The 26235-nt window shown below is 38.8% G+C and overlaps 1 protein-coding gene across 1 annotated transcript; it reads right to left on the bottom strand.

Annotated features, from left to right (window-relative positions):
- Positions 1 to 448: 448 nt before the first annotated feature.
- On the bottom strand, positions 449 to 25097 carry LOC149775545 (uncharacterized). The gene is made up of 2 exons (XM_089943148.1): positions 24819 to 25097; positions 449 to 4001 (listed from the first exon to the last, which is right to left on the bottom strand). The coding sequence occupies exon 2, from the start codon at positions 3994 to 3996 to the stop codon at positions 1900 to 1902; it is 2097 nt and encodes a 698-aa protein (XP_089799274.1). The 5' UTR covers positions 3997 to 4001; positions 24819 to 25097; the 3' UTR covers positions 449 to 1899.
- Positions 25098 to 26235: the final 1138 nt, after the last annotated feature.

Below are 26235 nucleotides of genomic sequence, written 5' to 3'. Positions count from 1 at the left end.
TTCAAAACCTACTGAACCCCTGACAATGTTGTCGAGAAGGAAACTATTTTGTACAAAAGCGAATGTCAAAATTAACCTGGTGAAGATGTATTAAGAAATTAACCTGGAGAAGATTTATGTCCAACCTGACCTGGAGAAAATGTCTAAATTAACCTGGAGAAGATTCGTGTCCAAATTAACCTGGATAAACTTTATGTCCAAATTAACCTGGAGATTTATGTCCAAGTTGACCTGGAGAAGATTCATGTCCAAATTAACATGGAGAAGATTTTTGTCTAAATTATCTGGAGAAGATTCATGTCCAAATTAATCTGGAGAGGATGCATGTCAAAACTAATCAAAAACACAAGTAAAAGAATTCACAATAACTTACAGTATGATAAGCGAATTCCTAAGGTCCTAAATGTGTTATCAATTCAAATGTTTCGAGTAATGAGTCACAAAGATATTCCAAATGATAGTCTGTATTGTAATTATGTATTAATTATACAGAAGAATCATTATTTTGTAATCATTAACAAAATCAGCTCACAGGTCTTCTTCAAACAGAACAACATTGCCGCCCTTCATAAATTAGTATGGTCTTTAAATTGAAGATGCTGATTTTATTATGTTGATCTTGGATTCTTGTTATTATATCGTCTTAAAACTTCGAAAAATTTAGCTGGAATGTTAAACATAACTATATAATCAACATTACACTTCTTTACTATTTCAAACTCTGTGCGTTGTTTGTGAGTGAGTGGTAGGGAAAAACTTAGATAACCCGAGTGTTATATTTGCCAATTTATCGTACTTGGTTTGCATCATATCTCACTAACATATTAGGGCTTGATTGTACGGGTAAATATACTTCTAATCTGAGTTTTACTCTAGGTAGTGTTTATCAAGGATTAATATTATGTACTTTTTCTTTTTATGATGTTTATGTTATGAATGATATGGCTCTCCATCTGGTAAGTCTCTAGGTTCCATAAAAAATAATTTAAATAAAAGTCACACACACACACACAAAATATATATATATATATATATATATATATATATATATATATATATATATATATATATATATATATATATATATATCACTTTGGCGTAAGCAAAACGGAATGCACATTAATGCAACTTAAACGAAAAGCATGACAATCGGAACAAGCCCGTCCACTGACCTGGATTTAATTCTCTTTGACGACGGCTCTCAAACATGTCTAGTATTAAAAAAGATACTTTTATGTTATTTACATTGATCAAGACCACAGCTGGAATTCACATATTTATATATGTACAATGGTCGTCTTACAATTACTGCTGAAAGTACTGCCTCCCCAGTCTCTTGAGCTTCTTTTACTGGATATATAAAATTAAGTGGGCATATAAAATACTAATGTGAGAGATAAACATTGATAAATGTTAAGGCAATATAATTGTTGAAATTCTTCTTCTTCTTCTGACTATTAATTATTATTATTTATATTATCATTATTAGTAATAGTAGTAGTAGTAGCAGTAGTAGTTCGTTCTTCTGCAGTTGTAAATCTCCTTTCTTCCCATTACTCACATTCTTAAGAAGGTACTGAGAAGTGATCTAGGATGCATATTTATCACACAGTACCTTTTTCTGTCTCACATGAATAAGCAATTACATTTTCCTTTTCTCCCTTCTCGGTTATACTTTTATGGATTAAACATTGGTATCACAATCCGAATAATAGACCATCCAATGGTCACGCAAGGTTCTAGTGCAGACAATTTAGACCGTCCATTTATCACATGATGTTCTAGTATAGATATTTTGCCATTCAAAAATGTATTGCAATACGCATGCAGATATTAAATTGGAAACTGCTTTATAGCTGATTTTGTAATATTGTCCCCCAAAACAGAACCGTTAGGATACTATTTTTGATTGTTGCATATTTCGTTTAATATATTACAGATCTGCCATATTGCCGAGTTTTGTTCGGGTTTAATTTGAAGAGATTCTTGAAGGCACTCTAAAGCAATGTATGTCTGCCCCTCTTGTCTTAGACAGAAGGCCATGAGATTGAGGTTGGTCTCCGGGTGAGTTATTCTCTCCTCTTCTATTGCCACGGCAAGATTCTGGAATGCCTCCAGTCTTTGTCTATTCTTCCCCAGGGCCGAGTATGTCTGGTGCTGTAAGAAATACAGGCAGGGTCTGGCGTCCACCTCCAGCCAGAGTTTATGATCTCTGAGTCCATGGTCAGCACCTACTGACCAGAACATCTCATAACAGAGAGGAGGTGGAATGCAGTGGATTTCTGACGGTAGATATATCACAGATAGAGCTAGACAACTCTTAAAGATTAGATCCGTTTTCATTTCCTCAGACACAATCTTCTGACATGTCTCATCTAGAAGGTGCTGTAAAGTCACTGGTGAAATGTCCGATACATAATGTCTGAGGTCCTGCTCCACAGCGGTCAGTACTTCTTCAGCTTGAGATGCATATCCTAATCTGAGATAGAATCCAGCTAGTTTGAGTCTTCCGGTAGTGACGTCAGACCCTGCCCCAATCTGAAGAAACAGGTGTGCCAACTCCATACATCTACAAAGCATACGGTTTGCTGCAATGCACGAAGAAGCCAGTTGAGAACCGAAGTGACTACAGATAAGTGCAATAAGTACAGATAAAGCGTCTTGCAAAACTGTGCTACAACCCTGGTATCCCTGTATTAGTGTATGCAGCATATCTGAGTTACGAGACTGTAGGATATGTTTATACTGATAACATATTTCAAGCAGTGTAACATCCATGAACGTCAATGCATGTAAATCCCTGCCATTTCTACTTTGGACCGCATCTAAGATTGCATGTAATATATCTGGTTGTATATGTTGTTTACTACAGACCTCAGAGAATGCTTGTCCAAGTCCATCAAATTCAATCTGAGTAAGGTATCTGAAGTCCTGGTCTATTAGATAAACCAATAAAATGTGCAATCGCCTCCTCAATGTGCCTTGCACTTTGCCCAGAAACATATTTTCATTAGTTATGAAATAGTTTGGGCAAAATCCAGATTCTACCCATGACGAAAGTGTTTTCAGCATTAGATTCAAACAACTTAACAAATTGTTTGGTTTCCAAAACTTCCTGTCTGTATTGTCTATCAAATGGAACAACGCAGTTTTGCAATGATAACTTGAAAGACATTCCCCAACCGCCGGTGTAATGAAAGATTTATTGATCATTTTCATTAAAATATAACAAGCTATTTGTGTATTACTAAGTCTCCACATCAGATCCCTTTCCAGTGCGGTAAATGAGATTCTCCACTCTAAATGTTGTTGTACGCTGAGTGGATTACCAACTGGGACAAGGAAGGCTTCTTTGGTAAGGAAGTGATCAAACTCAGTTGATTTGATCCAGTTGTTGTGTCTTCGCCTCATTAACCATGACTTTGCTTCTTGTAACCAGCTGTTCACTCTAATAGCCTTGATATAATCCTGGCTCAGTGGTCCTCCGCTTGAGTGTGTTATAGCCGGCCCGTGAACTTCATCAACCTCGTCATAAGTAAAACTCGAAGGCTTCAAAACAACGCGCTGGTTACAGTCTATAGCGGATATATCATTTTCTTCCTTTAACTCCACAACGTTTCCCACATGTAGAGGCTCCAGTGACGAAGGATGCAGCAACTGTAACTTGTAGTACCCGGGATAGGTGTTATCATCTGCTACCATCAGAAAATTATTTATTCCAGGCACAGCATCTTGCGCGTCTCTAACAGCAAGTGTATTCACAACGTAAACTACTTGGTCAATATCTGATCTCAGACCCGGTGTGGTAGATCCCTCAGTCTGACTTCCGAATATACTTGTAGCTGTACCGTCTATGAACATATCTAGTTCCTCATACTGTATGAAGCTGTACCGTCTCCTCCTTCTCATCTTTTTGTTGATCCCGATTTGATAGAATAGTTTCATGAGGATCATTGATAGTCTGGATCTTGCCTCACTTGTTTCTCTGTCTGCCATTGTATCTGAAATTATTTTAATATTAAATGCACATTAAAGACAGTACAAATAATCCCCGTTTTCTTAAATACAATAAAGACGCCAGTTATAGAAGAAATATGGCCGATTATACAATAGGCGATCTTTTCATGCATTGTAAATTCTCTTACGCTATAAATTTCGGAAAGAAATCTACTCCATTGACCAGACTTTTAAATTTCAAATTATATCCTCCGCGCAGTCATGATTTCCTGCACATAAGGCTAACAACAGCAGCACACTGCTAATATACTGTAAGCGACCTCTAATTCCTGTCTGCTAGGGAGGGTTAATTGAAGAAATTCCACTCAACAGTAAAGTCAACCAAAAATGTTTAATGAAAGTAACATAGCTAAGAAACTGGAAATCTGTTACCAGTACACAATATTCATTTGGAATAAGACAAATATACTCCTGAAACACTCGTTGCTTGCACTCTTGTATTGTAACAATTTGATACTGACATTAATCTCCGATGTCTTGTTCCAGGATCTTTTCAATAAAATGTCTCAGCACATAATAGTCCGTTTCAATGTTAAATAAATTAAATAATAATTGGAAATCATAGAGTGACCCTAACAGACGAGAGTTGAAGATTTGCTTTGTATTCGTTTAACCCAGGTTACCAATGTGGTGGGAGATAACTGCACGATAATTCTGAAGATTAATTTACTTACTCAACATTTCTACGTAATTATCCAGAATGCTTGTCTCTGCATATTGTTAAAAACACGGACGTTTAAATATTCGAGGTATTGCTTATTTTACTAGCTTTTTACCTAATTAATGTCCACATAATTCAGAGTATTATTATTACTTTGTCAGTCCTATACTATTATTATTATTTAGCAATTTATATATGTCATTACCTAAAAGGAGTATTGGACTTCATAGATGTTATTATCGTTTTGAAGTTTACCGCGCTCTGCAGTTATCTGACAAGTACTGTCTTCCACTCCAATATATAGCCATCGGTTTTATACCACGTGACTGTACTGAACCAATCAGAATTGGCAGACCGAATCCGCCAACGAATCAGATGTGGCAAACTGGCAAACCTCAGTCTATCGCAAAACTTGCGATATCGATCACATATGAATAAGGTTCAATATATTCCAACATATAAAATATTCTCATATCTTGTATCTTATTCTGTACAAAACTCTGAGACAAAAACTCTGTATCCTAATATTTCTATATAGTTTTCAGTAGTAAAACAACAGTTCTTGAATGGATAAACTGTGGCAAACCAATGACAGGGTATAATGATACTAAAAGAATTGCGGTTGCTGGGGAGGTTGCTACTATGCACAACACAAATTACATTACTCAATAAATCTAACAGTTTTTATATAAAGTCGGTATATTTAAGATATTACTTTCGGCAATAAGTTCACTGTGACTTCATCTAAGTGTAAATGTATGTGAATCACATACCTGTAATATCTAACCATCGAGGTCATGGGTCACAAACGAATAAAGATGGCGTCCATAAGAACTTGACTCGATCGTTGAAAAGTTCGTTTACCGCGAAACACGAACAACCTGAAACTTCATATTTACTACATGTGTCGTGACGCTCACATCAAGCGGCCACATGATGGAGAAACACATCTGGTATTAAATGAGGTAACACAAGCATGTAATTTGTGCAAGAAACGGTGCTGAATGTAAAATGTCAAACCTTGACAAGCCTAGTGTAATATAATGATCAACATGGTAATAGCTAAAATGTATTGATAGAGATTTCCAACATACATAATAAATATGGGATTACCTAACTAGTAATTCAGTATAATCTGACTCCATGGACCGCAGGAAGTCTGAGAACATGCCTATGAAGTGGCGCATTATCGAAAATAGGGAGCAGTTATACGTAAAAATTCGTGTAACCACAAAGCAACTAATTTGCCACAACTACATGCTCCTGCACTGCCCTAGGTCCAATGAGCTAAACATGCATCACTAATATTTTAAAAGAAACATCTCTAATAACATATGGAGAATTCACATACAGTAGTAAAATCCACCCCAACCCCATTATGGTGCAGAACTGGTTAATCCGGAGTCTATTACACTACCCCCATGTTAAAAACTTCTAATTCTCCTGAATTTATGCATTACGTTTTTCTTTTCTTCAAGGTTCCAGCCGTAACCCTACATTTGCCTTTTCTATTATTGATAGGATATAGTCCAAACTCTTATATCTGCATTTGGCACTTTCTTCTAGAATATCAAGAAACCTGGAACAGTCAGCTATGTCCTGCCCTACAGCAATGATACGGAGAACTTCATAGTTGTAGTACCGGCACTTCCGGAACGGGTGGCTGGTAAGAACGAAACTTGTCCCTGGAAGCACAAGTGGACTGTAGCGGTCTATGAGATCCCCCCGGTCTATATCAGGGATGTGGCCTGGAGTCAAAGTTGCTTCCAAGATCATGGCAGCATACTCAACACTGAGCAACTTCCTGTCGGCAGACATCTTCTTCCATGACCTAGGTGGCCAACGAATTGACACTGGGCCAGCGGAAATTCTACTACCTCTTCTTTATCCCAATCTCTCCTTGCTGGTGGAAACAGGGGCATGCACCCAGTCTTCAGTCATTTCCTCGCCCTATTTTGATTTTTGGACATTGGAGACTTCTTTGGAGAAGATGTAACAACTTTAGAAGATAAAGTTGACAGATCTAGTGGAGTCTCTGCAGTTATCTTAGGGACCAATGGCTGACTTGTGATGTTCAGACTGGAGAGGGTCACACTTGGAGATCCGGTGGCTTGGTCTGGTAACTCCATCATCATGTCCGGTGAAATATTTTCTGGTTCTATATTATGGTTTGGTGGACCTCGTGAAGGCAACTGTACACATCTAGACAGGCTCTAGTCATATGTGCACCCTGATAGTCTAGCTTCAGATATTTGCGACAAGACTCGCACTGACTTCTCTGATGTCAGGGGAGTTGAAGGTTGATCTTCAGTGGAGTAATTGTTTGATTCAGGCATGGCGAGTTGAGTGTTCATGACTGCATCTGCTGCTGGAACTGGGCAAGGATAATCTGGTACAGTTTCTGAAGCAGATATGGTCTTCCTGTAGAGACTAGTTACAAAGCTGGAAGGAATCCCTAATTTCTGGCATAGTTTTTCCCTAATGGACTCGTCCTTCACCTCAAACCCTCCAGAGCTGGGCCTGTTGCGATTAGGGTCCAGTGGCACCATGATCTTCCTTGACAGACTCTCGAAGTAACGCCTTTCTTTTAATATGTTGTCAGAGAGGTTAACCTCGTACCAGGTTGAAAATCCCTGACCTTCAGAAAAGAAATATGCCCTAGTATTGCCATTCCCCAGTTGCACCGAGTCAAACTGAGCATATTCATCTCCAACAGCTGGTGTGGTAGGTGAATAGGGCTCGGGTTCTTCCAACCGAGGCCTCTTATGAGGGTTATCGTGCCGACTCGCATCCATTGTGCAAGACACCCATCCATCAATCCATTCATTCCTTGAACGGCTGGGGCGCCTGCACCTGTTCAACCAATTCGAAATCGCCCAACGTGCCATTTTAGCAGGCTGACTATGATAATCTGATGGTCGTACAATCCACACATAGTCCTTTGGATGGAGTGCTAGATAAAACACATTCGGTTCACCAAAATAATCCTCAGGCAGCCCTTTAATGTCCAGTCTATGCTGCCTACAGGCATGCTTCTTCAGATCGTTTATTTTCTTAAAACACTTTTCCTCCAGATGACACCATGGGCATATGACACGCATACGATCGTGTGGCGGTCCAGCTAAGTGGGCCTTGAGATCTCTCTTGTTGGAAAATTCAGCTGTACATAGCCAGCACTTCATTCTGGAAGGACAATAGAAGGAATCATTGTAAACAGCCCTGTCTTGCTATACGTTTGCGGGTGTGAAGTATCTCTCACCACACGGTGTTGCCTACCATACTGGAATAAAAAAAATTTTTTAAATTATTTTTTTTTTACTTTTTAAAAGTAACTACTGCAAGAGTGTTCCCCTTTATAGAGTAATCATAGATGTTTTCGAGAGTTCGCAGGAGGAATCCACAAAATCATGAGAATAATCTTATTCCCAATCCCAGGAAGCTCAACTCTGGTTGATCAGGCCAGAGCTTTAAACAACCCATATGACTCGCGGTAGCTACCTATTAAAACAGACACTGGCGTTCCGGCGTCGCCTGTCCCATGTGGCCTGCCTCCCCTCTCACAGTATGGAAATCTTTCATCCACTACGTCATCCTCAGAAACCCTATAAAACTGAACACTACCTCAGGGTAGGTGATCAAGAAAATAAAAAGGAAGGAAGAATACAACTGAACAGAAACTTTCTACAACTCTTTCAGTCTCTTGTCCCAATTGGAAATCCATCGTGGTAGGTGCTGTCCTCGATACAACATCAGCCTATCAATATGGTATGCTTTAGCTGGTTGTTTTTGAAATTTCTTCACCATATAAGTTATGTCATCAATTTTCTTAATAATAAGGTAGGGACCCTTACAGGGTGATGTCATCTTTTGGCATACACCTACTTTACGCACAGGATCATGAAGCCAAACAGGTTGACCCACCTTAAATGACCTTTCTTTTGCCTTTATATCATAATGTCTTTTCTGGTAAATAGCATTTTGTTTTAGGTATTTCCGTGCAAGTTTGTGAGCTTGTTTCATTTTCTCCTGCAGTTCCTCAGTGTAATCATCGGCATGCATTCTCTTTACAACATTTTCATGGACAGGTTCCCCAATAACAGCTAACATCGGCAGTGTAACTTCTCTACCCAACATCATCAAATTTGGGCTTTTGCAAGTACTTGAGTGTGTCGATGCTCTGTATGCCATCATTACTTGCGGCAGATACCAGTCCCAGTTATTTTGATCCTTTTCACAATACATTGTAAGCATGGTAGCAAGTGTTCTATTAAATCTTTCCACAAGGCCATTTGCTTGAGGTCTTAGTGGTGTTGTTCTTGTTTTATTGATGGATAAGAAGTCACACATGCCGCGAAAAATCTTTGATTCGAAGCATCTACCCTGATCTGAATGGAGCTGGAGTGGAGTGCCAAACCTGCAGACAAATTCGTTGACAAAGGCTTTGGTTACTGTTAGTGCTTCTTGATCTGGCAGAGGTATGGCCTCTGTCCATTTTGTGAAACAGTCACAAAGTGTCATTATGTACTTGTTACCATTCTTTGTACAGGGAAGTGGTCCTAAGATATCAAGGGCAACCTTTTCCATAGGTTCACCAACTAGATATTGTCCCAAGGGTGCACGATTCCGCTTATTGGAAGGTTTACGTGCGGCACACTTGTCACACCTCTTACAGTAATCTTCAACATACTTTTTCATTGCAGGCCAGTAGAAGTGCTGTTTAATTATTCCCAATACCTTTTGAGCACAAAGATGACCAGCAGTTGGAATGTCATGGAAGCATTTGAGAACATCACATTTGAGTGCCTCTGGCACTATCAGCTGCAGCTTGGAACAAACTTTGGTGTCATCAAACCATCTTCTGTATAGCATTCTACCATGTAACTCAAGTCGATCCCATTGTCGCCATAACGTTTTCAGTGAGGAAGAATTTTCAGATATACGTTGCCATTCCGGACGAGCGCACCCTTCATCCACGACTACCATTATCGGTGCAATATTTGGGTCCTCTAGCTGCCGATTTCTAACCTCTGTTGGTTCCCATCCACAGAGCAACTCCTGGTTTGCGGAGAAAGTAGACTCTTTATCAGCAGTTTGATTTCTTGTAATAGCTCTGGATATAACTTGCTCTGTTGTGTCTGAACAACCCACTTTCTTATCAGTTTCTTCCTCACACTGTGTTGACACTGGTTTAAATTCAATCACTTTGTGCTCACTGTCTTCATCTGAATCAACGTCTCTTTGAACTTCCTCTTGCCTCCTACAGGTGACACATGGATTTCTCGACATTGCATCAGCGTTGGAATGTTTCTGGCCAGGGCGATGTGATACACTGATATCGTATGTGCCCAGTTCCTGAAGCCACCTTGCAACTTGTCCAGTAGGGTTACGCAAGTTCTTAATCCAGCTAATAGCTGCATTATCCGTTCTCAAAAATATTTCTTGTCCATATAAATATGAATGAAAGTTTCTTAGAGCCGTAATAACAGCAAGTAATTCTTTCCTTGTCACTCAGTATGACCTCTCATGAACGTTCATAGTCTTACTTATATAAGCTATGACTCTTTCTGTTTGATCATACTTCTGTGACAGGACTGCACCAACAGCAGTGTTGCTTGCATCAGTGTCCAGAATGAAACGTTTGTTTGCACAGGGATATGCTAGGACAGGAGCAGTCGTCAGAACCTGCTTCAACCTTTCAAAGGCTTCTTGACACTCTTCGTTCCAGAGAAAGGGTACTCGTTTCTCACACAGCCTGTGCAAGGGGCGTGCAATTTTTCCAAAGTCTTTGACAAAGCGTCTGTAGTATGAGCACAGTCCCAAAAAGCTTCGAACATGTTTAACATTTCTTGGGATGGGCCAGTTACAAACTGCATCAATTTTGTCAGGGTCCGTTTGAACTCCTTCCTCAGACACGATGTGTCCAAGAAACTTTATTTTCCTTTTAAAGAAAACACATTTGGAAGGTTTTAACTTGAGATTCGCTTCTTGCAGTCGTTGAAAAACGTGTTCTAGCCTTTCTAGGCATTGCCTGATGGTTGATGCAGGGGTTATTATATCATCCATGTAAAGAAGGCATTCACTCCACTGTAATCCTCTCAAAACACTTTCCATCAAACGTTCAAAAGTAGATGGCGCATTGGATAACCCGAAGGGCATAACCAGGAACTGATAAAGGCCAAAACTTGTAGCAAACGCTGTCTTTTCTCTATCCTCAGGAGTCATGCCTATACCCAGAATTTAAATCCATACTACAGAACCATTTTGAACCAGACAATGAGTCTAAAGAGTCATCAACCCTAGGAAGAGGGTAGGCGTCCTTCACAGTTAGGTGATTAAGTTTCCTATAGTCGACACAGAATCTAGTACTTCCATCCTTCTTGGTGACGAGGACGATGGGCGAGGCCCAAGCACTGTTTGATGGTTCAATGATACCTAGCTGCAACATCTTTTCCAGTTCAGATTTCTCTGCCTCACGATGGCCAATTGGTTGTCTCCTAGGAGGTTGTCGTACCGGCAGAGCTTGTCCTGTATTTATCCGATGTTGTACTCTGTCCGTCTTGCCAAGATCTTCAGGAGTCTTCGAAAATATATTTTGATATTTCAGCAACAGTTTTGCAAAGGCCTCTTTTTCATCTGGTTCAAGTTCAGTAGAACTTCTCTCAAACATATCTTTTAGATGGTCTGGCAGCTGATCTACTGCAGGGATGCCAGGTTTATTTGTTATGCTGGCACATATATGAATAGGTTGATTCTGTTCATAATAGGACTCACAGATGCCTATATCAGTGTTCACATTTAAGATAGTTTCAGAGTCACCAAAGTTAATTACTTGAATGTATTTGTCATCAGCTCTTGTATTGATGATTCCACTGAGCAGACATACTCTCTGCGTCTCACTAACCCTGTGTGACACTTCTAAAATGCCATCTTCAGCTAGGAATTCTGACCTTAGGACATGAATTGGAACCCACGTAACGGTGTTTGCTTGCAGTTGTGTCGTCCTTCTTACGGTGACTCGACTTATCATTTCAGCTTCTCCACCAAACCAACAACGTATGTCACCGTTCCCAGTTATGAATCTAAGACCTTTATAGTCAATTTTATCAACAAATTTTAGGAGAAAGTCTTGGCCTATGATACCTTCTTCAGTAACATCACAGATAAGAAACTGATGGTTGAATGTCTTTTCATCCATTTTAATGTCTACATCTATTAGACCATACACGTGTAAACGATTACCATTGATGTCTCGTACAGTTATTGCTTGTTCCTTCAACTGAGGTCTGTTATCTGCTTCTATTTTCTTAAAGACTCTGTATGACAACAGTGTAGATGTAGAACCACTATCAATAAGAAACTGACTTTGAGTTCCACAGATATGTCCAGCTGCATAAAGACCATTGTCCCATTTATTTAACTTGTCACCTACTTGACCAATTCTGACATCAACTGTACTCAAATCCTTGGCTTTGTTTTGACTAGGCCCATCAAGATCCGTCAACTGTTGGCCTAGACAGCTAACGGAGAATCGTTTCTCTGCTTTTGTTGGTTGAACTTATTATCATTTGGTACATCTCGGTTTCTTTGAACACGCCTATAACCACCATTTTCAGCCTTGTTTTTGTTGTATAGGGGACACTTCCGGATTAAATGGTCCGGAGACTTGCACAAGAAGCAAGCTTTGTTTCCTTGCTGATGGTTTGAGAAAGATCTGTCAAAGGCCAGATGGATTCAATCCCTTCTTTTCTAGACGGTCAAGACGTTCAACATCTTGTTGAAGGGTTTCCTGGATACTGCCTATGTTTTTAGAATCAGAGCTAGAACTTCCATTGGTCAACCGAACACTGGATTTCTTTTTAGTGACTTCATCACCTAGCAGAGATTCATACCTCTGCACAACTTCGACTGCTTCAGCTACAGTCTTACACTCCTTATCAATGCAACGGCATTTCATCTAGTATGGAAGTATTCTGAAAAGCTGATTCATTGCAAGCATTTCTTGAGACTTAGCGTCTAAGTTTGAATATGCCTTCTGGGCCAGCTGTCTTAGATCACCACCCAATGCTACAATGGACTCGTCGCTCTTGCGTGCTCTTGATTCCAGAAGTGCCAACCATTTACTCTGAGGCTGGGAATTTCCAAACCGTTGCTGAAGCTTTCTTATGAGCGTTGCATAAGAACTCTTCTCCGTTGTGGTGAGACTGACGTAAAATGTTCTTGCAACACCGCGGAGACAAGCAGCCAGTGTAAGGACTTTTTCTTCAAGACTCCATCGACCGAGTTTTGCACAACTTTCAAAATGTGATATATATTCATCCCAATCTTCATCTCCACTGAAATGATCAGGTTTCATATAAAATCGTCCCGGCACTGGACCAGGATATCCACCAATCATAACCATTGGTCTTTCTGAATGTGGCCCATCCCGTCCTTTGCGCCCTCTCAACATATCATCATATTCTTCAGCGTCATGAAAATCATCTCTCTCATCTGGAGTCAATTCCTCTTTCTCAGCCGTATCAGTGAATTCATCATCTATTTGGCTGTCATGGACGGCATCACCTTGTCCAGACTCATTCAGTTCTTGTTCTTGTACACCATTAAAGCTGATCTCAGGGTCAGGGGAAGAAGCCATTATCCTTTATCAACTACAGATCATAATACAACTCTGCTCGAAAATTTCAGATAAAACAAATTCAAGGTGCAACAACACAACCAATATAAACTGGTTCAACTATATTCACAAAAACAGTTCCACCACAAATCGAAGCTAGGTTGGGTCCGAATCACTGGATGCTGTTAAAAATAGAGCATCCCACTTCTGACACCAATTTGTAAGCGACCTCTAATTCCTGTCTGCTAGGGAGGGTTAATTGAAGAAATTCCACTCAACAGTAAAGTCAACCAAAAATGTTTAATGAAAGTAACATAGCTAAGAAACTGGAAAACTGTTACCAGTACACAATATTCATTTGGAATAAGACAAATATACTCCTGAAACACTCGTTGCTTGCACTCTTGTATTGTAACAATTTGATACTGACATTAATCTCCGATGTCTTGTTCCAGGATCTTTTCAATAAAATGTCTCAGCACATAATAGTCCGTTTCAATGTTAAATAAATTAAATAAAAATTGGAAATCATAGAGTGACCCTAACAGACGAGAGTTGAAGATTTGCTTTGTATTCGTTTAACCCAGGTTACCAATGTGGTGGGAGATAACTGCACGATAATTCTGAAGATTAATTTACTTACTCAACATTTCTACGTAATTTTCCAGATTGCTTGTCTCTGCATATTGTTAAAAACACGGACGTTTAAATATTCCAGGTATTGCTTATTTTACTAGCTTTTTACCTAATTAATGTCCACATAATTCAGAGTATTATTATTACTTTGTCAGTCCTATACTATTATTATTATTATTTAGCAATTTATATATGTCATTACCTAAAAGGAGTATTGGACTTCACAGATGTTATTATCGTTTTGAAGTTTACCGCGCTCTGCAGTTATCTGACAAGTACTGTCTTCCACTCCAATATATAGCCATCGGTTTTATACCACGTGACTGTACTGAACCAATCAGAATTGGCAGACCGAATCCGCCAACGAATCAGATGTGGCAAACTGGCAAACCTCAGTCTATCGCAAAACTTGCGATATCGATCACATATGAATAAGGTTCAATATATTCCAACATATAAAATATTCTCATATCTTGTATCTTATTCTGTACAAAACTCTGAGACAAAAACTCTGTATCCTAATATTTCTATATAGTTTTCAGTAGTAAAACAACAGTTCTTGAATGGATAAACTGTGGCAAACCAATGACAGGGTATAATGATACTAAAAGAATTGCGGTTGCTGGGGAGGTTGCTACTATGCACAACACAAATTACATTACTCAATAAATCTAACAGTTTTTATATAAAGTCGGTATATTTAAGATATTACTTTCGGCAATAAGTTCACTGTGACTTCATCTAAGTGTAAATGTATGTGAATCACATACCTGTAATATCTAACCATCGAGGTCATGGGTCACAAACGAATAATGATGGCGTCCATAAGAACTTGACTCGATCGTTGAAAAGTTCGTTTACCGCGAAACACGAACAACCTGAAACTTCATATTTACTACATGTGTCGTGACGCTCACATCAAGCGGCCACATGATGGAGAAACACATCTGGTATTAAATGAGGTAACACAAGCATGTAATTTGTGCAAGAAACGGTGCTGAATGTAAAATGTCAAACCTTGACAAGCCTAGTGTAATATAATGATCAACATGGTAATAGCTAAAATGTATTGACAGAGATTTCCAACATACATAATAAATATGGGATTACCTAACTAGTAATTCAGTATAATCTGACTCCATGGACCGCAGGAAGTCTGAGAACATGCCTATGAAGTGGCGCATTATCGAAAATAGGGAGCAGTTATACGTAAAATTTCATGTAACCACAAAGCAACTAATTTGCCACAACTACATGCTCCTGCACTGCCCTAGGTCCAATGAGCTAAACATGCATCACTAATATCTTAAAAGAAACATCTCTAATAACATATGGAGAATTCACATACAGTAGTAAAATCCACCCCAACCCCATTATGGTGCAGAACTGGTTAATTCGGAGTCTATTACAATACTAATACTACTACTACTAATAATAATAATAATAATAATAATAATCAATGACGATGACGATGACTATGATGATAATGCTCTAGAGCACAAGGGTGGCCTGCGGAGTAAAATCGTTTTCAACCCCGCACTTGGCGTCGAGGAAATATCGTCATCGCGCAGGGCTAAGCGTGGGGAAAACTCGATTTAGTGCCGCGATCCAATGGTCAGATATTATGTTTTAGAGCTATATGTCACATTTAGTATATACATATAGTGTGATATATAATACTGCCGGACCAGGCTGATAAGGGTAGGTGAGTCTGGACTTATAAGAAATTTTAACTGCAATAACCAGTCCTGAGCTAGACAAAAATGTTTCGTCTAATTAAAAACCAATATATATATATATATATATATATATATATATATATATATATATAGTACAGTCAGTGTTTTTTGAGTTCATGTTAGAGCCGCATAAGTTGGCCTTTAGCAAAGTAGTCCATATTAGCACCTAAATGTGTGGATTGATTGTGTGTCTCCATGCGAAGTATTTGTGACAGGGACTGATAAACTGTATATAATAATTGAGAGAGAACTGTTCCATTATCTGGAGACGCCTTTTATTGTTGCGTTGATGGTAAATATGGTGTAGAGTTACAGGCGAAATGAGATTTAAAATCATAATTTGACTGACCTACGTTAGAATAGGAAAAATAGTTCCCAGTGTATAATGTTTGAATTATATATTTTGACGGCGTGCAATACTGGCACTACTTTAAAGAAATATATTTGGATAAGCCATGCAGTTATGAGGTTGGCATGCAATTATGAAGTTGTGATGTAAATATGTAGTTGTGATATTTGTGGTCAGGCATTGATTAGATGAAAACTATGTATTGTCTGGACGCGTTGGAATTTTCTGTAGACAACGATTGCTGTCGAGAAGTCCTTGGAAATAAGGAGAAAGAAAACGTGATTTCTAGCGGGATTCTTAGCAGAGCTGAAGTCGCTCGGTAAAGAGATCCCTTTGGCTTATTTAGTGACAATGTCATATGGAATCTGCTCTTTTTAAAAGTTATGGATTTGCATTTGTGAACCAATTAAGTAACAAAAACATGAATGAACAATCTATAGCAACGACATCAATGACGAGCAAATAATATTCACTGAAAAAAATAAATCTTATTGACGTCTACTGTATTCAAGCAAATAATATTTACTGACAATAAATCTTACTGAGGATAGGTTTATTCAAGCAAATACTATTCACTGACACAATAAATCTTATTGGGGTCTGATGTATTCAAGCTAAAACTATTCACTGACAAAAGAAATCTTATTGAGGTCTGGTTTATTCAAGCAAGTAATATTCACTGACAAAATAAATCTTATTGACGATGACGTCTGGTGTATTCAAGCTAACATTGGACGGATCAATATTAGATTTAGGTTTAACTTCAAGGGTAGTTATATCCAAAACAAGGTTTGGATAAAAAAATCGAGGATATATTAAATCACACTTGTAAAGTTAATGTCTGATATAGTTTCGAATCATAGTAGTGTAATCGTATACCCTAGCCTCAATGGGAAAATACATTACAGACTCCCCCGGGACACTCTAGCTTCAAGGTTAAAGCTACGAATACAAAGAGAAGTGCACACCGAGTGCAATGTGAAAAAGATCGACTCTCAATTATCGCATCAGTCGAGTGGTGAACTTTGCAATCTGGACAGGATGGAAACGTCAAAGTGACCATCTACGAACCGCACAAGATTGTACGTTTACCCACACGTCAAATCATCAGTCGGCCTTTGGAAAAAGTTTATCAAATCGTGTACCAGAAGCGAGTACGGTCTCCAAACCATAACACTTTGCCGTACAGACACGTCGATGTTGGTCAGCATATTAAAAAGGACAACGTGCAAGACCAATAGTTCATTGTCACTACCAAGATCGAGCCAGAGAGATGAATCCTTTCATACAGACATCATTTAAGTTTGGTGATTTTCAAGTGGAGATTCATTTCAAAGTTTTCCATTGGTCAGACATTTTTGAATCGCGTGAGATTCATGAAGTTTTGGATGCCACTCATTCTGCTCACAAGCTGATCCTAATACACATAATTCCAACAGTCGAGTTAGAGTATTACCAAAATCTTTTACACCAAGAAATCATGGTTTAAGAGAAAACTTCTGTGCGACGTGTGGTGCGTGAGTTAGTGACTAAACAATTTTGGTACGGATCTAAAAACCGATGCTGTTCAAAAAAGTACACTTATTACCTTACACCAAAGAGGGTATAAAAACTTGCTACCATCTCAAGACCTCCGTCATTCGTGATACAACAGATTCCGTGAAAGGAAATCGATGACACTATTCAGACAGAGGAGGATTACCAACAATTATTACGGGAACTGTATCCATTGAATTGGGGTCGCCGTGTGGTGTGTGTCTTGGTGACTTCCTTTCTGGGATTTCGTTTACCAGCCGATTCCTTGTGGACTCTTTACGAACAGTACTTACTACTAAATAAAACACGAAATGGTCCCTTTAATTGTCCACGAGAGACTCATTTGATTAAAAACCAAGCGTTTTCATCTAGATACTTCTCGACCTATACGGGAGAAAAAAATTCGTCAACTTTTAGGTACTGAAAATATTAACTACGACGTGTGTGTAACTTGTGACTTACACAACAGATGTACGTGACTGAAAAAGTTGGGGTTTTGAGGCTTGTACCAAAGAAGTGGCCAATTATGCCCAAGAGACGTGATCCTCAATTCAAACATACAGGCAAAAAAGTAACTTTCAAACCTGCGTTAGCGACAGTGCTAGGAGAAGAACCCGTCACCAATGACAACACCCTTGAGGACAGGACTGTCATAGACATTCCCGAAAGACAATTACGTGAGGACACCTGTGTGACTGTACCCAATGTAGAGGCTTTACACAATGTCCCTAGGACACATTGGGTACCAAAATCATGTTGTACAGTGACTTGTTTATATTCCACTTTGATCGTTTTGATGTGTTTTTTATCGCTGTACTAAACGTATCCTGAAAAAGTATGAAAACTCTTGTCTTGTCTATCTTCGTGTCAAAAGTGACATTGCTTGCACTATGACTACCTCTACTGTCTCTGCTCCCTCCTCCTCCTTTTTTAAAGTCATCGACGAACGTGACAATTGAGGCTTTGTATCTTCTCATCCCTTTAACATGTTAATTGCCGGACCTAACGGTTCAGGCAAAACCTAATTTATTAAACGTTTGATCGATCATAAACATAATTTGATCAATCGTCCACCTCAACGGATCGCTTGGTGTTACAAAGAGTGGCAATCGACGTATAGCCTCTTGCGAGAAAGTCAAGGCGATTCCATTGTGTTTGTGGAAGGCATTCCTGGCGAAGACGACGCGATCGTGTCTGACCCCAGTCAAACCCTTCTGGTCATTTTCTACGACATGCTAAGAGAAGACGAAGATGAAATTAAACTGTGGTTTACTCGCAAAGGGCATCATTGTAATGCCAGTGTCATTTACCTTACTTAAAACTTGTTTCAACAAAGTAAAGCCCATCGCACCATCATTCTCAATGCTCATTACGTGGTCTTGTTTAAAAGCCCTAGAGATAAATCGCAAGCGCAAGTCTTAGCCAAACAGTTAGGAACTCCTTGGCTGATTCATGCGTACGACGATGCCACTTAAACCCCACACGCCTATTTACTCGTAGATTTAAAACCCACCCACCCCCGATTATTTGCGATTTCGTACCCATCTGTTTCACAGCTGGTGCCAAGACGGAGGACCTGTCGTGTACACGTCCTTGTGGTCGACTTAACAAAAAAATCAATAAAAAACACGGACACTTTGGGTCTGTCTCACACAGCGTCAACATCACGTCCATTTCAGTCTCATCTTGCCGTCAAATTGAGCCATGCCTTGTACAGCATCAGTTGAGAACAAAATACACAAATACGTGCTTGTGTCTTAGAATAAGTCTCGAGGAAGTCTTACAATCGTTTACGGTGACAGCACGTCAATTACTGCAAGGCATCATTCACATTCCTCATCAAACCAAACTCTTTGTTGAGAGAAACAATGTAGCCTTGACGCAACTGGTCGATCCTCGCATCAACACTAAAACCAAACAGCAAATCATTCTGAAACCTGTAGGTACCGGTTTTGTTGCAGGTGTCATCATTCGCTCCCTCTTAAAATGGGATCCTAATGCCCCCCCCCCCCAAAAAAAAATCTCCCCACGACAAAAGCCATTCGAAAAAAAGGCAAACGAACCCCAAAAAAGAAAAAGAGCAACCGTGTCAAGACCAGGTTACAACCCCAGAAAAAGAAAAGCCCACAGAAAAAAAAAAGAAAAGTCCCCAGAAATAGACAAGCCTCACAGATAACAGCTTCTACCCGCAAGAGAGACACTTCGGCCAGGACCCAACATTACATTCGCTAAATTCTTAGAATTAGAGGAAATAAATAATATCAAAATAAAAGCGGAAAGACACAACAGAATAGGCAAAAAATCTCAACATCCTAACCCCCTCATCAGGACCCAAACCCCACTTGACAAAAACAGAAAAACAAAAACTGAAAACTCCCCACCCACCCACCCCCCAAATAGACACCACTAAATTCAAATCAGTCCTGAAGTTAAAAGGACCAAACAAATGGATGGACAATCAAACATTCACTAAACAACTCAATGATAGTGGAGCACCCATTGATAGGGCATATAAATTAAAAAATAACAAAAGGCAGGAGACCAATACAGCGGTCTTAGAATCTAAAAGGCCGCTCTCTAACATGGTACGATTAGGCCCATATGGAATATGCCTTCGCCTAGAACCATATATTAACAAACCCAAGTTCTACAGCAACTGTCAGCATTGGGGGCCCTATGCGTCCAAGTGCAAATTCAGCAAACTATGTAAACAATGCGGAGGTAACCATAAGGAACAGAACCGAAGGGCCACACCAAAATGCACAAACTGCTAGGTCAGCATAAACCATAATCCCCTGAATGCCCCTACTCCATGAGGGATGGCAAAAACTAATGAACACCAGATATATGCCCAACCATGCGGCTAACAAACTGACACAACTAGGCAACCTTAGAAACAGGCAGGATATAAAATTTAACAGATAAAACATTAACCCAATGAAAAGTGCAAAACACAGACAAACCCAAGGCTAAGGGATTAACAACACTCAAACAGGACTAAGGTATCCAAACACCACCTTAACAGATAAGGTAAACACAAACTCGAATAATGGAACCAAAACAGAACCCCCAGTAGAACAGATAAAGAAATACTAACAGACACCATAAACTGCTTTTACTCAAACAAATAAAATCGAGAGCAAGTAATCGAAAAGATCCAACAAATGCTAGCCAAAATGCCTTAACCCCCCACCCCCGAAACAACTTAAATGACCACAGACCATCATGAATAGTACAAGTTAACGCAACTTAATAATATGGCAATGGAACTCAATAGGTGTAACAAGCAACATTAATAAACTAAAAATAAAACTATAAGATCAAGTTCCAAAGCCCGATATCATTTGCATCCAGGAAAGCAAGATATCTGATAAACTAAACAACTACCAAAAATACCAGGTTACTCCCCAGGTTGCTTTAAAAATCGCAATAAAAATATAATCCCAGTTGCCATAACAACAACACCAGGTAACAGTGGGGCATTTGAAATTCAGTCCCTAATAGTTCAAACAGGAAGGGGTAGTATTCAAATCTTTAATATATAGGGCCCGGGTGGAAACGCTGATGTATCCAATTTGGCCAACTATAGACAAATTACTAAACACGAATTAGAAGATCATATTGTCTTCTGAGGTGACTTTAATGCTCACAACGAGCTGGGGGGGGGGGGGTATTAGGACAGACAAAAAAGGCGGGTTCGTTGAGGCATGGGCTGCCGAATCTAATATGAATCACTCTGCAGATGACAGTCCAACATAACCCCATCAAAAAACACCCACGATGGAAATGCGACAGTGCTGACTGGGGAACGTTTAGGGAAGAACTAACAAAAATAAACACCATTAGCTTAGAAAATGAGGATATAAATAGTTTTTATGAAAATATAATTAAAACTATACAAATAGCAGCAACTACCATCATACCTAAAACCAGTGGTACACAAACTAAAGAAACAGTACCCTGGTGGAACCATATATGCAAGCAGGCTCATAAAGAAAAAAGACAGGCATTTAAAAAATTTAAACGATCAGGCAATTAGATAGACTTTGCAACTTATAAGGAAAATGAAAGAAACTTTTTTAAAAAAAAAAAAACAATCAAGCTGGCTAGAGAAAAATCTTGATTACTGCTCAAAAATCAATATTAGGACCAGCTCTAAGCAAGTTTGGGATAAGATCAAATCAATTAGAGGAAAAACAATTCATACCACTCCCAAAATAGCAGATGCACTCACAAATAAGGAAAAGGTAGACAAACTAGCCAACCATTTTATTTTTCAGCTATGAGTAGCAATCAAACCCACACACCAGCCTTCCAACAACACAGAGATAAAGAAGAAAAAACACAAAAACACCTTTTTAAAGATCTAGGCCATAAAGAACCCAACCTAAATAGCGAAATAACATTATATGAATGGGAGAAAGCATTGGGATAAAAAAGAAAACATCGCCAGGTGAAGATCAAATAGGTTATATTATATATAAAAACTTGCCTGAAAACATTACGTACACTATAATAAAGCTGCTTAACAAGATATGGGGTGTAGGCAAGCTACCTGATAAATGGAAACATGCCATGTAATTCCCATCCCTAAACAAGGTAAGGACCCTAATGACAACAAGTCTTACAGACCCATCCCCCTGACTAATAATATGTGCAAAATTATGGAAACAATAATAACCAATCGACTTAAATATCACTTGGAAAGTAACAACTTAATATTCAAAAACCAATGCGGATTTAGAATGAAAGGTCCACTACGGACCAACTTCTATGATTGGAAGCAGCAATTAAAATAGCATTTAACTCCAAACGAAAGATAGACAGAAACCTAATTGCAGTATTCATAGACTTTGAAAAAGCCTTCGACCTCGTTTGGACAAAGGGCTTATTAGCCAAACTAAACCACTTCGGAATCACTGGACGATTGTTCAACTTCATCGAGAACTTCTTAACTGACCGCAGAATTATAACTAGAGTTGGGGAAATTTGCTCTGATATATACCCTCTAGAAAATGGTACCCCACAAGGAAGCGTACTCAGCCCCACACTCTTCAACATTAAGATTATTGACTTGGATCAAAACCTAACTTCAAACCTAGTTGAAACGTCACAATTTGCGGACGATAGTGGACTATGGAGAGCAGTTAACCCACAAGTCACAAAGTCATCAGTGAAATCCAAGATAGTTTAAATAATATAGGGATATGGGCAGATAAATGGGGATTTAAACTATCACATGAAAAAAAAACTATTGCAGTCCTTTTATAACCAAACTTAGTTATAAATTAAAATACCCCAAGCTTACCATTCAAAATAAAATTATTAAATTCGTAAAAGTAGCACGATTTCTGGGCATGTATGATGACGAAGAACTTAACTGGGGACATCACATAAACGGCCTAGTAAATAGACGCAAAAAAGACATAGACCTACTAAAAAACCTTAAGGAACCACATGGAGATTCAATCAAGAAACACTCTTAACACTATACAGGGCATTAATAAGGTCACAATTGGACTACGGGTGTCAAATATATAATTCGGCTCCACATAGACACCTAAACAAATTAGATTTGATACAAAGAAAAGCGCTAATCACCTGCACCGGCGCTCTGCCGTCTGTATCCCTAGCTGAACTCCACATACTAATTGGAGAACTGCCCCTACGCCTACGAAGGCAGGAGTTAATCCTAAGATGTGCAGCTAGAGTAACTTTCCACCTTACTACACAACCCACCCGTATATCAATCAATAAATGCAACAAGCCATTCAGTAGTAAACGAGTGTCTACCATCAATGCAGGAAAACGTATAAACCATCTGATTAAAAGACTACCAATTGACGATTTTCAGGCCGAAATAACAACAAACTATGACAACGCCATGGACTAATATCAAACAACCAATCAACACACAGAACACGGAATTTGGCAATAAAAACGATCAAGAACTCAAACTTAAAGCAATTATCACAACATAAATTATGACAAAATACCCTAATTCAATTAAAATATACACTGATGGATCCAAAATATCAGAGCCCCCCAGAACAGCAGCAGTGCTAATACCCGAACTGAGCAATAAAGTGGGTAAAAGGCTACCTAACTACTGTTCTATTTACACATCGGAATTCTGGACCATTCTCGAAGCCCTCAGATGCATCAAGGACAACAACAGACCTAAAGCAGTGATTATAAGTGTCTCGCTGAGCCTCATATCATCTATACTAAAATAACACTAAATCAAGAGAAAATTTCCTCAGGCAAACATAGGTATCAATTAAAGAATTATATAACAACAAACAACAAATCGAATTCATGTGGATACCATCCCACATTGACATTCAAGGAAATGAGTTAGCTGACCAAATAGCGAAGCAAAAGCTAAATGAACCAACTCACATAGCCATTAATTACAATGTCAGCGAACTCCAAAGCATTAGGAAAAACTTTATTGATAGCAAATGACAGGAATGCTGAAGCCAAAACACCAAAAGCAGGAAATTATACTCCATTCTAATAGATATTAGCAGGAATAAGAAACCACCAAAAATCAACAACACTGATAAAAAATAAAAACATAACTAGAATCTACATAGGAAAAACTAAATTGGCCTGCAGCTTTGGGCAGTACATATGATCCCAACCCCACAACCCAAACTGCTACCACCGACGGGTTCCAGAAGACCTTACACATATATTCAACACTTCCCACAAACTAAAGAAAGAAAGAACCAAACTAAAAATGGAGCAAAATAAGATTGGAACCCCCGGTGACATACGCAGTGTTTTTAATAACAACTCCAACTGTAATATCTCATATATATAAATATAATTAACTTTATACATGAATCTGGGATACAAAACAAAATATAAAACTAAAATTACATAATTAAACCACCCGAAATACAGTGGGTCATCCACCACCGGATGCCCCTCCTGGTGTAACTGGGTGGTGAATTGGGTGTGGGGGTAGCATACGGTTTACCACCGAAGATTGGGTGTGTACCACCAAGCGCGGGCTGGTGCTGACCTGCACCTATCACCCTCCGAAGCATTTACTACTAGGAGACAGGCTAACAAACTAAACATAAGGAGCAGTAAGATCAGATGTCTCTGACAAGTCTTAGTGACCTGAGTCCAACAACAACAACAACAGGAGTGACAACATAATAAAAATGGCGCAGACTGATTTCTGAGACCTGTAAAAATTACATCAATTACGCTTTTTAAATTGAACTAAAAACAACTCAGATTCATCCCTACCTTGTACTAAAATATCTCAGTAAAACAGGAACGATCTCAAAATGCATGCGTTTCCTTCTTTCGGCATTGATGATGTTGATATGAAAACCAGTTGAATGGAAAAACCAGACCGTTTGAACTGTACTATTTAAAAACACCTGGGATTTTTGCCAGGTAATGTCAGGGTAGCGTACTTGATTCCGAACATTTACTGTAACGGAGGCATGGCATTTTTTCCGAATTAAGTTAGGCAGTTATCTTGAAACGTGGCATCAATTAATTCATAATACCTCGTCATTTTTTGGTTTCTACCTTATTTCCTTCTTCAGCTTTTAGTGTTAACTTTTCATTCTATTTCCTGTTGAAGGCTTTAACAAAAACGAGGCAATTACCTACATGTATAACCTGGGGTGTCTAAGGGGGTCTACAGATCATTGAGCAGGGAAGGTTAGATTGTGAAAATAAGTGGTTTATGTCTTTACTTTACATACATTTTCAATAAAGAAAGAGAAAATTGGTATGATCCATCATATTTTGTATACATATATTCCTATATAAATCTTCTTAATAATATTTTGTAAAGAAAATTCACCATATACATATAAAAACAGACACCAATTGTAGATTTAGCACAGGTGTTACACTCTGGACAGATTTTTGGATAAATCGACAATGGAGGGAAGGTTATCAATATTAATACATGCACTAGCAATAATTGCATCTTAAGCGAAATGCAATTTGCGAAAAGAAAATGCGATGTCAAAGTTACTGTACTACTGTATTAGTTTGACAATGCGATCGAGCTGGATGCCAGATGGATCGTAGCGTGGATCTCTGGTTCGTATTATCCAATAGATACCGGAGGCACTGTGCCTAGGGCCTACGAAAACACCTTATTACTGAAAAACGTCTACACAAAGAGACAGCTTCATGTCAGTTTCAATCGTATTAATAAAGAATTACCTAGAGTATACATGGCCCCGGTAAGGCGAAGAAATATGTTTTTAGATAAATCGAGGGCGCTTTTAGAGTCCCTTATTTTTCCTATTAAATACCGTTTAAGCCACTACACCATTTCTACCACCACCACCAAGATGATATACATGTTAAGCGAATGTCGTCTGATTTGAAACGACAACAGATTTATATCAGTTTTTGTACGATCAGCTCCTATTTGTATTTGTTTTTCGTTTATGAGCATCTTTTCCCACGCTGTTATTTACACCAGCTGTATTATTTACCAAGACATTATCGCCAGCCAAGTGTCGTCGATTGTCTTCGTATCACATCGACATGAAATAAAATGGATCGAGGACCCTTGGCCAGGGAAGACGTTGCCAAGATAACATAAATAAAGTAATTCATTATCGACTGCTGATGCGATCATATTCCTGATTCATCAATATTGTCATTGATACAAGTACGCTTGACCGAGTTT

This window comes from Sinohyriopsis cumingii, chromosome 19 (genome assembly GCF_028554795.1).
Source record: "Sinohyriopsis cumingii isolate HCF-2022 chromosome 19, ASM2855479v2, whole genome shotgun sequence".
NCBI classification, from domain to species: domain Eukaryota; kingdom Metazoa; phylum Mollusca; class Bivalvia; order Unionida; family Unionidae; genus Sinohyriopsis; species Sinohyriopsis cumingii.
The sequence above is the reverse complement of the archived record's forward strand: the minus strand, read 5'-3'. Positions and strand labels throughout refer to the sequence as shown.

Coding starts and splice junctions, on each gene's coding strand:
- LOC149775545 (XM_089943148.1), bottom strand. CDS start 3,996: ATGGCAGACAGAGAAACAAGTGAGGCAAGATCCAGACTATCAATGATC.